Here is a 13,224-nt window from a genome sequence, read left to right on the forward strand (position 1 = left end):
CTTGGACTATATTGCCCCTATAACGCAAATTTAATAAACCAGAGAAATGCATGTTAATTTCCTTTATGTCAGACTGGCAAGCAAAAGCTTGGGGCACAGTCACATATTGGGCCGAAGGAATTTTATGATGTTCTATAGATTTTTAGGAAAAAAAGGTTACATCAAGATTTTTCAACTGCCTACCATTTTTTTCCCTTCAGACTTCGCCAATGATAACATTCATTCTGGGTTAAGGAAACGAACTAAAAAGAAAACATACTTTGAGGAAGCAATTTTGGGGCAGTGGCAGTCTGCGTGACACTTTTTGTGAAGGCCATGGAGAGGAAGGAGGGAAAAAAAAAATCAAGCATTTAAAGCATGCACTGTGACGTGCGATAAAAAAATTGAAGCCACTCTAAACCTGCAAACAAGGATGTGTTGTGTGCGATAAAGCGCGCCACAGCATTGCTCAGTACACTTTGGGGTATGAAGGCTTTTTTGTCTTAAAGAACCAATGATAAAGTGCCAATAATCGACTCATCTACATATATAAGTAAACAAAAAAAATCTCCGTGGGAGAAGCCATCGCTGGCTACTTGACAGCTGGCTCGCTCTGGGGAAAGACTAGAAATATGTGCAAATACTTGCTTCAACACTTGAATACAGCAAGCGATGAATGACACACAGTGAGGGCTGGAGAAAAATCGACCAGCTTTACCTTTTGCCTACATACCAAGACTCCAAAGGTGTTTAATTTGGCCTGACATGTTCGATTTTGCTGTGTCCCCTTTAAATGGCACACAGCAAGTGGAAGATTCCTACACCTCTGTCTGTACACAGGGCAGCAGGATCATCATGACATTTAAGTGTTGCGGAAACGATGAAGTCACGCCCTACGTGCAATTTTATTATCCTCGTCGCCTCAAAGGAAGCCATTGTGTGCCTTCTTCTGCCAAAACGTGCTGCGAGTAGTTGCACTTATTTTTAATGAGGTGGGACAATATAGCTAACATTAAAATTCAAGCTATTTTATTTGCTTTTAACACTTCACTACAATTTCTATATCGCATAGGTCACAAGACAGAGAGATGTTTTGTTGGTATCTTGGCTGACCATTGGTTGGCTGAACATACACAATGTCAAAGAAAAGAAAAAAAAAAGATTAACTAAAGTCTGTAATCGCTTCAGGAATCCAGCATCTTATAAATAATCGCAAGGGGAAGCTCATGTATTGTACACACACTTGATTATTTTGTGTAAATGCCACAATATGACTTAAATCTAGCATGCAAATGTGAGGTCCCTGCTTGTGAAACGTTAACCATGTGATTTTTGGAGGGATGAGTCATCACTGCAAAATGCAAATTAAGTCTGTTGACAGGCTGTTAAAGTTCAGCTCCCCACAGAGGCAAGACTCTTCATCTTCAGCTGGTTAACACTACAGAGTCAGGTCTTTAGAGAGTCAGGTTTCAGGTGGGTTATTTTTTTTTCCTAACTTTCCACAGGGTGCAACGGAGTGAGTTTTGCTGCTGGTTTATGACCCTTATAATACACAGACTCCAACCAGAGTATATAAACGTTAAACGAGTGAGATTTCAGACACGTCGGAGGCCCCAAAAAGGTGATTAATTAATTGGGCCCGGTTGGAAACATTCAACCCACAAATCGCACAAGTTAAATAAACTTTAGTGTGAAGAAATTACCCCCAAAAGAAAAATATTATTAGTAGTATTTGATTATTGCCACAAAGCAGTGAGTTTTCATATACTGTGTCTCGTTGCAGCTGACAGTCAATAGAAAATGTTTTATCTTAATCTTTACCTCCATCTATGGACAACTACGAGTAGTGGTGCAATGAATCAGCTTTGATCCGCACGGATCGAGGACCGCGGTTTTAGCTGCACAACCTCCCCGTATTGGTTGGTGAAATAAACAACCAAACAAACAAACAAACAAACAAAAATGCACGTTAACGTGCTGGCAACATGATCAGTCCACATTCACTGTAAATGCAGCAGAGGAAACCAAAAAACCCTCGTGGATCATGTAAGTCGCATGTATGGGAGCATACTGTCAACTCGGGGTGAAATGAGTCCTTGAGTAATTCAGATACCTAAAAAAAAAAACGTGGGAGTAAACCGGAGTACCCGGAGAAAAGCCACGCAGGCACGGGGAGAACATGCAAACTCCACACAGGAAAGCTGGAGCCGGAATACAACCCGGCACCTCTGGACAGTGAGGCGGACTTGCAAACCAGTTGCCTACCGTGATGCCAAACCACTTTCTCATTTGTTTTCAATTAAAAATGGGGGGAGGTGGCGGGGGGGGGGGGCGCACTGGTCTTTTCATGAATTCAAGAGCTAAAAGGAAGTCAAAAGGATCCAGAGTGTTCGCTTGCCAGTTTTTTTTTTTTAACTTAACGGGCAAAGAGATTTTCTAAAATAGCGAAGACAAAGTTCTATTTTGTATTTTCTATTTCTATCTTGTTTTTTGGGGGGAAAGCTGACTGGAAAAACAATCTCATCGGTAACTCAATTTCATGACCCAATGCTGACAGTGAGTTTATTGATCTGCTGCACTACAAGGCTGCTTTGAAGTCTCGAGAAATGCGTCTAATGTATTATTTCAAAAACAATATGAGGCCAGAACAAAAGTAACTCTGATGAAATCCGCTTTGATTGCACTTCAACTCAGCTGGTAGCCCCTCAGGCTGTGCCTACGAGGACTCTATCACGTCCCTCCACAGGCCGTCACTTCCGCCATCTCAGCTTTCACATCTGCGAGGAATCCTATACGTGATCCGTTGCAACTTCACCAAGATCAACACTCATCCCCCTGATCTGCAGTTTCAAATACTCTTGTTTGCTTTGGCGTGTGGCAAAGCCTTCATCAGCTTGGTGATTTACACCCAACTTGAACTACACCAAAACACATGATCGACACGTGGTCATCACTTTACTCGTAGTTGATTAAAAATAATTCACAGAGGTCAGCAAAGTGTAAAAAGGAAACAACCAATGAAAGGATGTTTTGCCAGGCCATGGTTATAGCAAGTATCTCCATCTTTTTTCACCGGAACCATTCTTCAAAAATCATACTTCGGACAGACAGCACCTTTCCCATCAGTTTCGTCTTTACCTCAGTTTACGAAAGTGTTTATGGTTATTTCGTTTGAATAAACTGAGTGTCCCCAACTTCCAACTTTGTACCTCATTGTCTGATGAAAACTTCTCTACTTTATGTTGGTTTTCTTGCCTGTATGATTAAAAGTGGGCAGCGAAACAACATATGTCAATACATTTTCCATCACCATATAAATAGCATTTCCTTTAGCTGCCAGAATATCACTTCAAAACATGTACTTCCCCTTCAGACCACACCTCTCCCATTCACAAAGTCTTGAGGATGACTCAAGATGAAAGCGTTTGTGGTTAATTTGTTTAAATAAACACACATTTTTTTCTAGTTTCGCTTACAAAACTCCCAAGTCCTTTGGTTGCCAAAACTTTCCTTCCAAACACGTACAGTGGATGTAAAACGTACGCCGTACACCTACCCTGTTCACATGCTCAGCTTTTTGTTCTTGACTTTGTTTCTAAAAATGCAGACACTTGGTTCATTGAAGGCAAAATTGTCTTTAAGAGCACAAAGATAAATCATTTCATATATTTTTCCACCATTAATTTGACTTCTAACCTATGACGACATTGGGAGAAAAAAAAAAAGAAAAATATTTTGGACAACAGAAAGGAAAAACAATGGCAATGTGGTTGCACAAGTACACACAACCTCATAACTAGGGTTGGTCATGATTAGCTAATCACAATCAAACTCATTTAAAAATGGAACATTACCTTTTTTCCAAAAGGTAATGTTGGCGCAAACAACAATGATCATCATACTCAGAACACCATAACAACAAGTGAAACACAGAAGTGGCAGCATCATGCTTTGGACAGTTGGGGAGACCATATGAAGAAAAAGTCAATGAATTATGAACAGGTCAAAATAGCAATCAGTGTAACAACAAAATCTTCAGGCCTCTGGTAGAAAGTCAAAAAATGAGAGGTCTTCTAGAACGTCTGAACTTTATTTGAGAAAAAAAAAATCAGAGGCACTTTAAATGGTGGCAGGCATGTGCTGGTTAATTGCGAGCAGTCACATTGTTACAAGAGGGTGTGCACACTTGTGCAACCACAGTATGGTAGTTTATTTGTACTTTGCCGGTCTAAAAAAAAAAAACCCTTTTTTCCTCAATTGAGTTGCATAAGCCAGTAGGTCATATTAATGGTGGAAATTTTTTATAACCGTTTAATGTTCAACTAATTTTATTTATTACATCACAAAATCTTGCCATTTGAAAAGGATGTGTCGACTTTTTATGTCCTACATAACCCCACACAATTAATTTACCAGTCAGGTTTAAGTCTTAAAACAAGTGAAGAGTCCAGATCAAATTGTTTACGGTTAATTTGTTTTAATTACCCAACTTTGGGGGTGGGGGGGGGGTTCCAAGCAGGTGTCTAAACAATTTTTTTTTCTAAATCCAGTTTAATTAAGGCCTAAGTCGGCGGCCAAATTTCCCCTCAACACTGTGAATCATGTTGATTTCAGGGTCAAACATCAATGCCTTTCAGTGACCTTACTTCTTATTGTTACAAGCAAAGGAGAACATAAACCGGTGCAGTTCGACATTATCACTTGCCAGCAAATCTCCTCCACTTGAACGTTGAAGTGTAGATTGTTGTTCTCCTACTTCCTCTTCTTGAGAAGAGAGGAACAAAAATACCGTATAATGTAATTTGGGTGCACAAGTGTGCCAAACGTTTCCTGGTAAGCCTTGTTATTCTTGAACTTTTTTCCAATATTCTGGAACAATGATCTTATTTGACCTGCGAATAGAGTCTCGGGACGATGATAAACTTGTAAAGCATTGATCTAACTTAAGTTTGTCGACGCATGTTGGAAATGCGATTGAATTTGCCAACATACCAGACGGTCACATGTAGGGCCAATAAAATGAGCTGTGCTCTTTTCTAGGCGTCGCTAAAGCAAACACTACGACCTTGGTGACAGAGCTCATCTTAAAATAAATCTAGTGTGTGACAAATCAGGGGGTCCTTCGTGTAGTCTCATGATTTATTGACTCTGTGGACAAGTTCACTTGAGGAATATAGTGGTAGGGCTTGTTCATTCTCCAGCAGAATGATCTCGCTCGGTCTCATTACAAGGGAAATGGAAGGCAGCACATCAAACAGGAGGCGGCGGTTTTGCAGCCCTGTGTGGAGGTTCGAGAAAACGTGAGCCCCTGAACCCGTTACCACCCCCACGGCTTCCCGTCCAAATAAGCCGAGTCAAGGGTTCGTTTAACCCCAATTAGCATTTTGTTCTTTGCGAAACGGGGAACACAAACAAAACATTGTTCAGAGTTAAGCTGGAAAGGTGGCAACGTGCAGCTCATTAGTGATGGCTACCATGTAGGTATTAAGTGTGTTACACGCCGAATGGCATCGACAGAACACATCTCAGAGAAACAAGAGCCGCTAAAGTTGAGCTGTTACAACACTTGCCAAAGCTGGTCTGAAATCAATGTACAAATGCATAATTGAAGCTCTGAGGTCAATTTGCTGTAAAATTGCATTGGCGTTTCCCTGTGGCAGGAACGAGAGCTGCAGAGAAGTATGTGTGCAACTTGTGCGGTTTGAAAATGCAATGGCTGGCCCTGATTGGATTGATGTAGAGCATGGCCTCCCCCTGGACTGATGCGTGGAAATTGGGGCTGGATATTCCCATCATAGCCATAGCAAACATCCAGCTGATGGGGACAAGTGGGGTGGAAGTACAAGACGGTCACAGGGGAAAAGTGCCGAAGGCCAAAGCAACAACAGCTAAGGATACATTTAGAAAACATGTCTTTCTTGGGGATCGAGTGCTCTGGAATGCCCGAGCCATGAAATTTAGAGCCGCTACCTCAGTCAAAATATTTAAATGTCCACTTAAGACTTATTTTTATGATCTTGAACTTATGTAAAGTACACACAGGGGTGATTTACGAATGCTTCTTCTCCCTCCTGCCCCCTCTTCCCCTGCTTGGAGAGGGGGCTAGCTGATAATGACTGTATCTGATTCTGCTATACGAATTCCACACAGACTGTCGGGGACAAGATCTGAAATGGGCCGCTTGCTATGGAGCATTCTGCATCGACTGACCGGGTTGCGTTTTGATGTCTACCTGCAAGGCTTCAATCTCATTTAATTAAATGGACTCTAATGAGTGTTAAATGTTTCCCCCATCTGTGACCCCTTCCTTCACCCCCATGTTTTGTTTTTGTTTTCCTAGTTTTTCCTTGACTTCTTGGGGGTTTAGATCAGGGCGCGTCGTTCATTGTCAACAATTGGTTTGTAAAGCCATTTGAGACTCTTTTTTTTTTTGATTAACATCGACAAATACATTTTACTTGATTTGGGGGCTGTGTCACTAAATCACAAAACAAAATAGTTTTTAGGTGTCTCATTGCATTTCCTGTCTGACAATGTGAGGATGGTGCTGACAAGCTGCGGCAAGTAGTCAGAGACTGCATTATCAGACACCAGATAAAGTCCTGTTTAGTTTCACAACAACGGTACAAATAAAACTTTGGTACTGTATAAATAAGGCCTCACACCTTCCCTTTAGACCACAGGTGTCAAAGTCAAGGCTCGGGGGCCAAATCTGGCTCGCCACATCATTTTATATGGCCCGCGAAAGCAAATCATGTGTCAGCTTCCATGATACTTGCTTAAATATGTACCGAAATAATTTTGTTAACCGGTTTATACTCATTTGAACAATAATTGAAGAAACAACAAACAAATAAATAAGGCCTCACACCTGACTGATGTCAAAACTCGTAATCCGTCTTTTTGTGTGTGTGTGTGTGTGTGTGTGTACACACAAGTAATAATACGATGCAATGGTTAAACATTTCTTCGGTCGTAACGGCCCTCCGAAGGAAGACGTAACTCCAAAGTGACACCCCTGCTTTAGACTATTTGGAATGATTCAAATAAAGTGTTCGGTTGACAAACAACTTTTTAGCATTGAGGTTTTTTTCAAAGCTGATTGGTGTTTGGTGAGCTGAACAAACAATGACTGTGCATATTGGGATTTCATTTGAACGATGGGTAGTGGACGGGTGAAGAAAGAAACCCATAAAATAGTGGTATAGATGTGGAAAGCCTTCATTCATCCATTTTCTATACCGCTTATCCAGTTCAGGGGCCCAGGTGAGCTGTAGCCTTTATCAGTTGCCTGGGAAACGGTCTGTACTGGCAGGGCACATACATAGGCAGATGACAATTCACATTCAAGAGTCGCCCTGGTGATTGAATTGTGACACCATCGGTAACCCAAGAGGTAACTTATTTTGTCAGGTTAATTTGTTTATCAATCAACACACAAATCTTAAATGACAAAATTCCAAATTATTTTTCATTCTAGTTAATGTGGACCATTTTAATAAGGACATGCCTCACTCGATGACAGTACTTCACTCTAGGATATTGTGTTTCAGCAAAACACTTGTTGACGTACCCGCACTTAATCTGCAAATACAGCTGCTTGCCAAGCCTTCAGGACAAATTTATATTGAAGCACCAATAACACTGCCCCTGGTAATGTGTACAGTTAGCTTTTAATCTTCAGTAGCAGGTCTAACCTACGTTCTGCAATCATATGCATCTTATAGCATGTCACAATCACATGTATTGTATGTAAATATCGCCCCCAAAAAAACCAAAAACTGAGCCAAAGCGCTCAGAGTCACAGTGATTAAAATGACCAAAAGTTAAAATGTTTTCCAAATTTGCATATAGATGCCAAGAAAAAACAATAAACAACACACAGTTAATATAATTGATTATATATAATGTGGCCCTTATGGATGGAAATTGAACTGATTTAATTCATTGGACGCTTAAGTGCAATTATGTTTTAGCAATGTCTTGGCATCACTTTTTCTGTTCAATTGCTTTCATTGCTAAAACTGTATTCAGTTGGAAGCTTAGTCATTGCTATGATCGAGCAATGCCATTCATTAGCAGTGGGCAAAGCTTTGTGCTTACGTCAAGGCGACAACTCAAACCCATTCAGTCTGCACGCAGACTCTTCGCTTGAGCAAGCATTCACGCTTATACAGGTTATGTCCTTCCTGCGCTTACATCTGAGACAGGGGTGTCAAACTCAGTTTTGTCGTGGCAACACTTTCCCCACCTTTAACAAAGATGTTTTTGGTTCTCCCCGACCCCCACCCACACCCACACACACACACACACAAAAACACACACACACCACCCCTTATTTGATCTCAATATGTATGTATGGCCCTTTTTACAATATCAATGAATGGTTCCAAAAACAGTAGGCTGAACAAATCTATGACGAGCATTTCTACTGCACATCGTAAACAACATTACACAGATTGAAGTATTCATTTGAAGGACATGAATTTGCATAGTTAGACAACATTTTGTATGGTGAAGGGGATTGCAATACAATTTTTAAATAGATGTTCGAAAGTGCTGTGCGAGAACGATACCACATTTCCGCAGCATCTCAATTGTAGAAGCATCCGGTACCCCAGCAAGCTGCATCATGGGTAATTAATTTAGTGCACTCACTGACCTCACTCGAAAACCAGACGTTTGCAGCAACAATCAGAAAAAAAGAACTGGTTTGGAAAAAGTTACCTTTCCAGAATCCATGGCAGTGTCGGTAAGGCAACGCCGACTTGTGTTATTTCGACGTCTTCTTCTCGGTTTAAGTGTTGGAAGGAAAAATGGCAAAACTTCCTCGTCGTCTCACAACTTTAAAGTTGTTGCACTGTTTTCACATCAAGTAGGAGAAAAGTCTATTTTCTAACCTTAACGTTGTTTATACCAAAAGTCCCGTCCCTCGTCCCTTTTTTTTTTCAAGACTTAACAATTAAAACGTATGCGATGTCGTTCCAGCTCCCTTTCGCCTCGTATTTGTCCCGTAGCTTCCTGGTTAGAAGAAAAAATCTGCTCACGATCTGTATTTTGGTAGATTTCCTGTTTCTTTTTCTTGTTTCGAGGCTGGAGACAGCGAGATTAGTTTGACTCCGGGACCGGCTTGGGTTCATATACGTCGTGGAGCTGACGCAATGCGTGGGAAGGGTTCCTCCCCTTTTAACTGGAAACTGCGAGGCCCATCCTCCCTTTCAGCCAATAGCAGTCAGGCCCGTTCTTGAATATTCAACACCCATATCGCATGTTTTTTTTTTTCCAATATCGTGCAGCCCTAATAAATACTATTTCCCATCCTTTTCCAACCAGTGGGCTCCACACACCTGTGGCACAGCCTGCCAACAATGGCTTTTTGATGGCGTCCACATGTGATCGAATGATCTTCCATCGCCTCATTGAGATGCCCTCCACTCAGCCCCCGTTTCACCTCTGATCTGCCATGTTTGTTACCAAAGGCTTGAAACAACAAATTCAAGAGGCCAAAACTGAGCACTACCTTTTGTTTTGGATAGACGGAAGTGGCCTAGCTGGTTTGTATGTAAAAAAATAAACCAAACCAAAAAGAAAAAAAAAAGTAATTGGGAGAGGCAGAGTTTTGGGCGTGAATCCTCTAAAATTCGTCATCTCCTGCCTTTGAAATGTTGAGAAAACAATGTCAGGGGAAACCAAAGTATTTGGACACCTGGCCATGACAAATACTGGAAGTGAAAATATGGAGTTGGAGGTCTACTGATCTCTGAAGACTTTTTAAAAGATGTTGGGAGTGTTTGTGGGAATCCATTCATTCAGATGAACACTGAAGTTCCTCCACGCAAAATCCCATCTCCTCTTTGTTGTCACTGGTGCCTTTCTGTGGCAGCCATAGAAAAGGAGAAGCAAGCCCACATGTGGTGTTAATCCTTGGTGGGTTTAAGTTTTGGTTGACGTATTTAGGCATATTTTACCAGAAAATATTATTAAAACTGCAAAGTGTACTATTTATAGTAAATACACTTGTATCACAAATCATCTTTCTCCACTGAATCGAATGGAAATGCCTTTAATCTGTTCCAGACCCACAAAAAACACCAACGATAATGTTGGTGACACATTTTTTTTCCAGTAAGAAAGATCTACAGTATTGTACTTTATAAAAACATATTAAAACCATAATTTAATTGAATGTGAATAATGTATGCATCATGATTTCATGCTTCAATGACCATTATTAACATTCTGGTCTTGCTGCTGTGTGCCTCTGCCATCAAGGGACACTACAATACAGACATGCGGTATACATGAGTAGTATCACAACTTAGTGATTGATTAAGCTGAAATATGAGCATTTTTGCAGAGGATAAAGAATCGATGCCACAGAGTACTGTTATAGTGTCTGAGTGCATGTGTTGCTGTGCTCAGTGTGTTCAGTTATCTGTTGCTTCACAGGTTACATCTACTACAAATTCATGCAGTTTTCCGTCTTTGGTGTTTTTTTAACGGGTGGTAGCATTAAGCTAGCTGACTCTGGTAAGTCATATCATTTGGTCAAATACACAACATGCGCGTCGGTTTTATGTTTAAACGTCAATGTCAATAAATCATTTACAGCAAAGACTAGGCCTCTTTTTTTTATATATAATTATTCAATATCTCCTTCTTGATGTGATTTTTGTGGCCACCATTTATTGCTAGGAACCCAAATTTTTGGTCAGAAGTCAAGACCAATATATTGACCGAGCGACAGCTCGTTTGCCAAACACTCATATGCACAGGTGCCACTATATCTGTTACACATTGAGAAACTGTTGCTGTTCTATCCTGCGTCATTTGTGAGGCTAGAGAAAACAAAATCCCTTGTTTTAAGCCAGTACACACTCCAAATGGACAAGAAAAATAGACTCAATAAACAATGTTCAATTGTTACAAACCACGCAGAAAATGGTTGCATTTCCAAGACATAAACACAAATACTTGAAAAGGAAAGAAAATAATCAAAATGGCAGAGGAGGAAGAGCACCTGGATTTGTCCTTTTTTTTTTTGATGGAAACAATAACAGACATTTTTCGGGAACAATGACCTGACTTGACCAAATCAGACCCTCAGGATGCCACTCAAAAGAGGCCCGCTTTTATCCCATTTGAGAAAAGGCCTCAGCATGAACATATTCTCTCATATTGGAACTGCCAAACTGGAACACAATCAGTTCCGTTGTAACACTGGTTGACTTCCAAGCTCTTCCAGTTTCAAAACATTTCTTTCATTGCAGGCTCAAAATTGCCATTGTTGCCCATGTTTTAAGTGACACGTTAGTATTTTTATATGTGCTACAAGAGAAAAGAGGTGACCAATATATAATACAATTAAATAAAAGTAAGATGAAGAAAAACAACTCACCCTTTTCAAATACACTTTTTTAGATGTTAAACAAATGCATTTGTTGTCAATGTTCTCAGGCCATTTTCACGCCAGTCATGAGCCACACTGCAAATCGGCTTGTGTTAAAAGTTCAGGGACAATGATAAAAACAGAATGCCGGTGTTGCATTCACACCACTCGGTAATAAAATAGCCTGTGTAGTCGAAGATGTAACACAAATACATTGTTAACATGGGGTGTCACTTGCTGGATTCGACTCTGATTGGTGTTTATTTGAAATTGAAACCACGCTCTCACGTAATCACGTAATTTGAAGTTCACTGGTTAGAGTCAAGAGAATTTTCTTGAGTGTCACCCTCCTCCTCGCTTGCAAGATGGAATCAAACTTTCCTCAGGTATGCAAACCTCCAACATGATGGTATTTGATGAAAAAAGTGTTATAAGTGTCATAACCTGGTCTCCACTTGAGTTTTCTGTTTCATATTGTTACTAATTAAGATTCCGTATCAAGTTTACATCTTTACAGTACTTGAAACGATAGACCACTTGGCCAATCATTGCATTTTCTTCAACGTCACGTGGTCACATGGGGTACGTGGCCAATTGTGTTCATTACCAGTGTGTTTAACATGTTTTGGTTCAAAAAGGTGTAGGCTCCTAGAGTGACAAGCTGCACGTTTATTCAAACTTATTTACGTGACTTTTCTTTTCACTCTGCGTGAATTATGTTTCAGAGTCAATACTGTGTATATGTGACCTTGTAGGAGAACCTCTACCCGACACAAAACTGCTGATGAGTTGTGACTGCTCTGGCGAGTCACCCAGCTAGCTCGATTTAGTCGAGTGTGCATCATTTGTCAGCTGTTTGATAAGTGTCCTTCATCCAGTTTGGAAGACAAGGCCTCACCAACTAGTTTTGTGAGTACAGTATTGGTTTGCATACACTTCTAGGGTTTCTCATTATTGCCATATAGTCTTAAAGGACTAATGGACTTCAGTATGTAATGTTAATTGTTTTGTGTCCATAATCTTCTCTCTGTTTTCTTGCCATGTAACTTTGAAGGTGGCTCAAAGACTCTGGAGGACCACTCAGTCTGAACAGCTATCAGGTGATGAATGCATGTCCATGATGGAGCATTTAACAAACCAGCCAGTTATGAAAGTTTCCAAATGAAGGCAATGTTAGCGTACAAAGAGATGCTCCACTTTCCAAACGAGGTGTCATGGTCTTGTCAAATATGTAATGTCTATTATGGCCACTACTGCCTGAGTTAAAAACTATGGAACTGAATTCCCGAATGGAATGTTTGTATGTGTGAGTACTAAAAATGAATTGCCTACTTTCATGAAAATTGTTAACATCATCATGACAATAAAACATTTCTTTTGAACACCAGTTTTATTACTCTGAGTTTTGATCATTACCTGAATCTACTTAGCGTTGAGGGGGATTTGTTCACAGATTTTGGTGTGTCTGACCTGATTGTACTTACGACATGATGTGCAGTTTTCCCATGAAAATTATGAAAGAACATACATTGTGTGCAACTGCTGCATTGTATGAGCTATCTGAAATGGATTTAACAAAAGAAAATAGTTTTGAATTGAAATCCTGTGTTTTATTTCAGGTAGTGAAGCATGGTTTATTCCCCCTTCCCCCCCACACTGTATAGTGTCACTCATTAGTGTTAATTTAAACACTCAGAAATGTCATTATTACTGCACTGTAAACACTACATTTTGTTGCTGTAACACCCGATTGTGTGCTGAACATTTTTGTGTATATTACTTTAACACCAGTAAGTGTGGATGCATAGACACTTTCCCTGTGTTAAAATTAACACCCGAGGTGTGGAATGAACACA

General features: G+C 40.3%; 1 protein-coding gene across 1 annotated transcript in view; it reads right to left on the minus strand.

Moving 5' to 3' along the window:
• The window catches only part of slc2a1b (solute carrier family 2 member 1b), a 24,771-nt gene extending 15,621 nt beyond the window's left edge, over positions 1-9,150 (minus strand). The window contains exon 1 of the mRNA XM_019857242.1: positions 8,707-9,150. Within this exon, the coding sequence (XP_019712801.1) occupies positions 8,707-8,721 (15 nt within the window). The 5' untranslated portion in view covers positions 8,722-9,150. The remainder of the gene's footprint in view (positions 1-8,706) is intronic.
• Positions 9,151-13,224: the final 4,074 nt, after the last annotated feature.

This window comes from Hippocampus comes, unplaced genomic scaffold (assembly GCF_001891065.2).
Source record: "Hippocampus comes isolate QL1 unplaced genomic scaffold, H_comes_QL1_v1.1 scaffold17, whole genome shotgun sequence".
Taxonomy (NCBI): domain Eukaryota; kingdom Metazoa; phylum Chordata; class Actinopteri; order Syngnathiformes; family Syngnathidae; genus Hippocampus; species Hippocampus comes.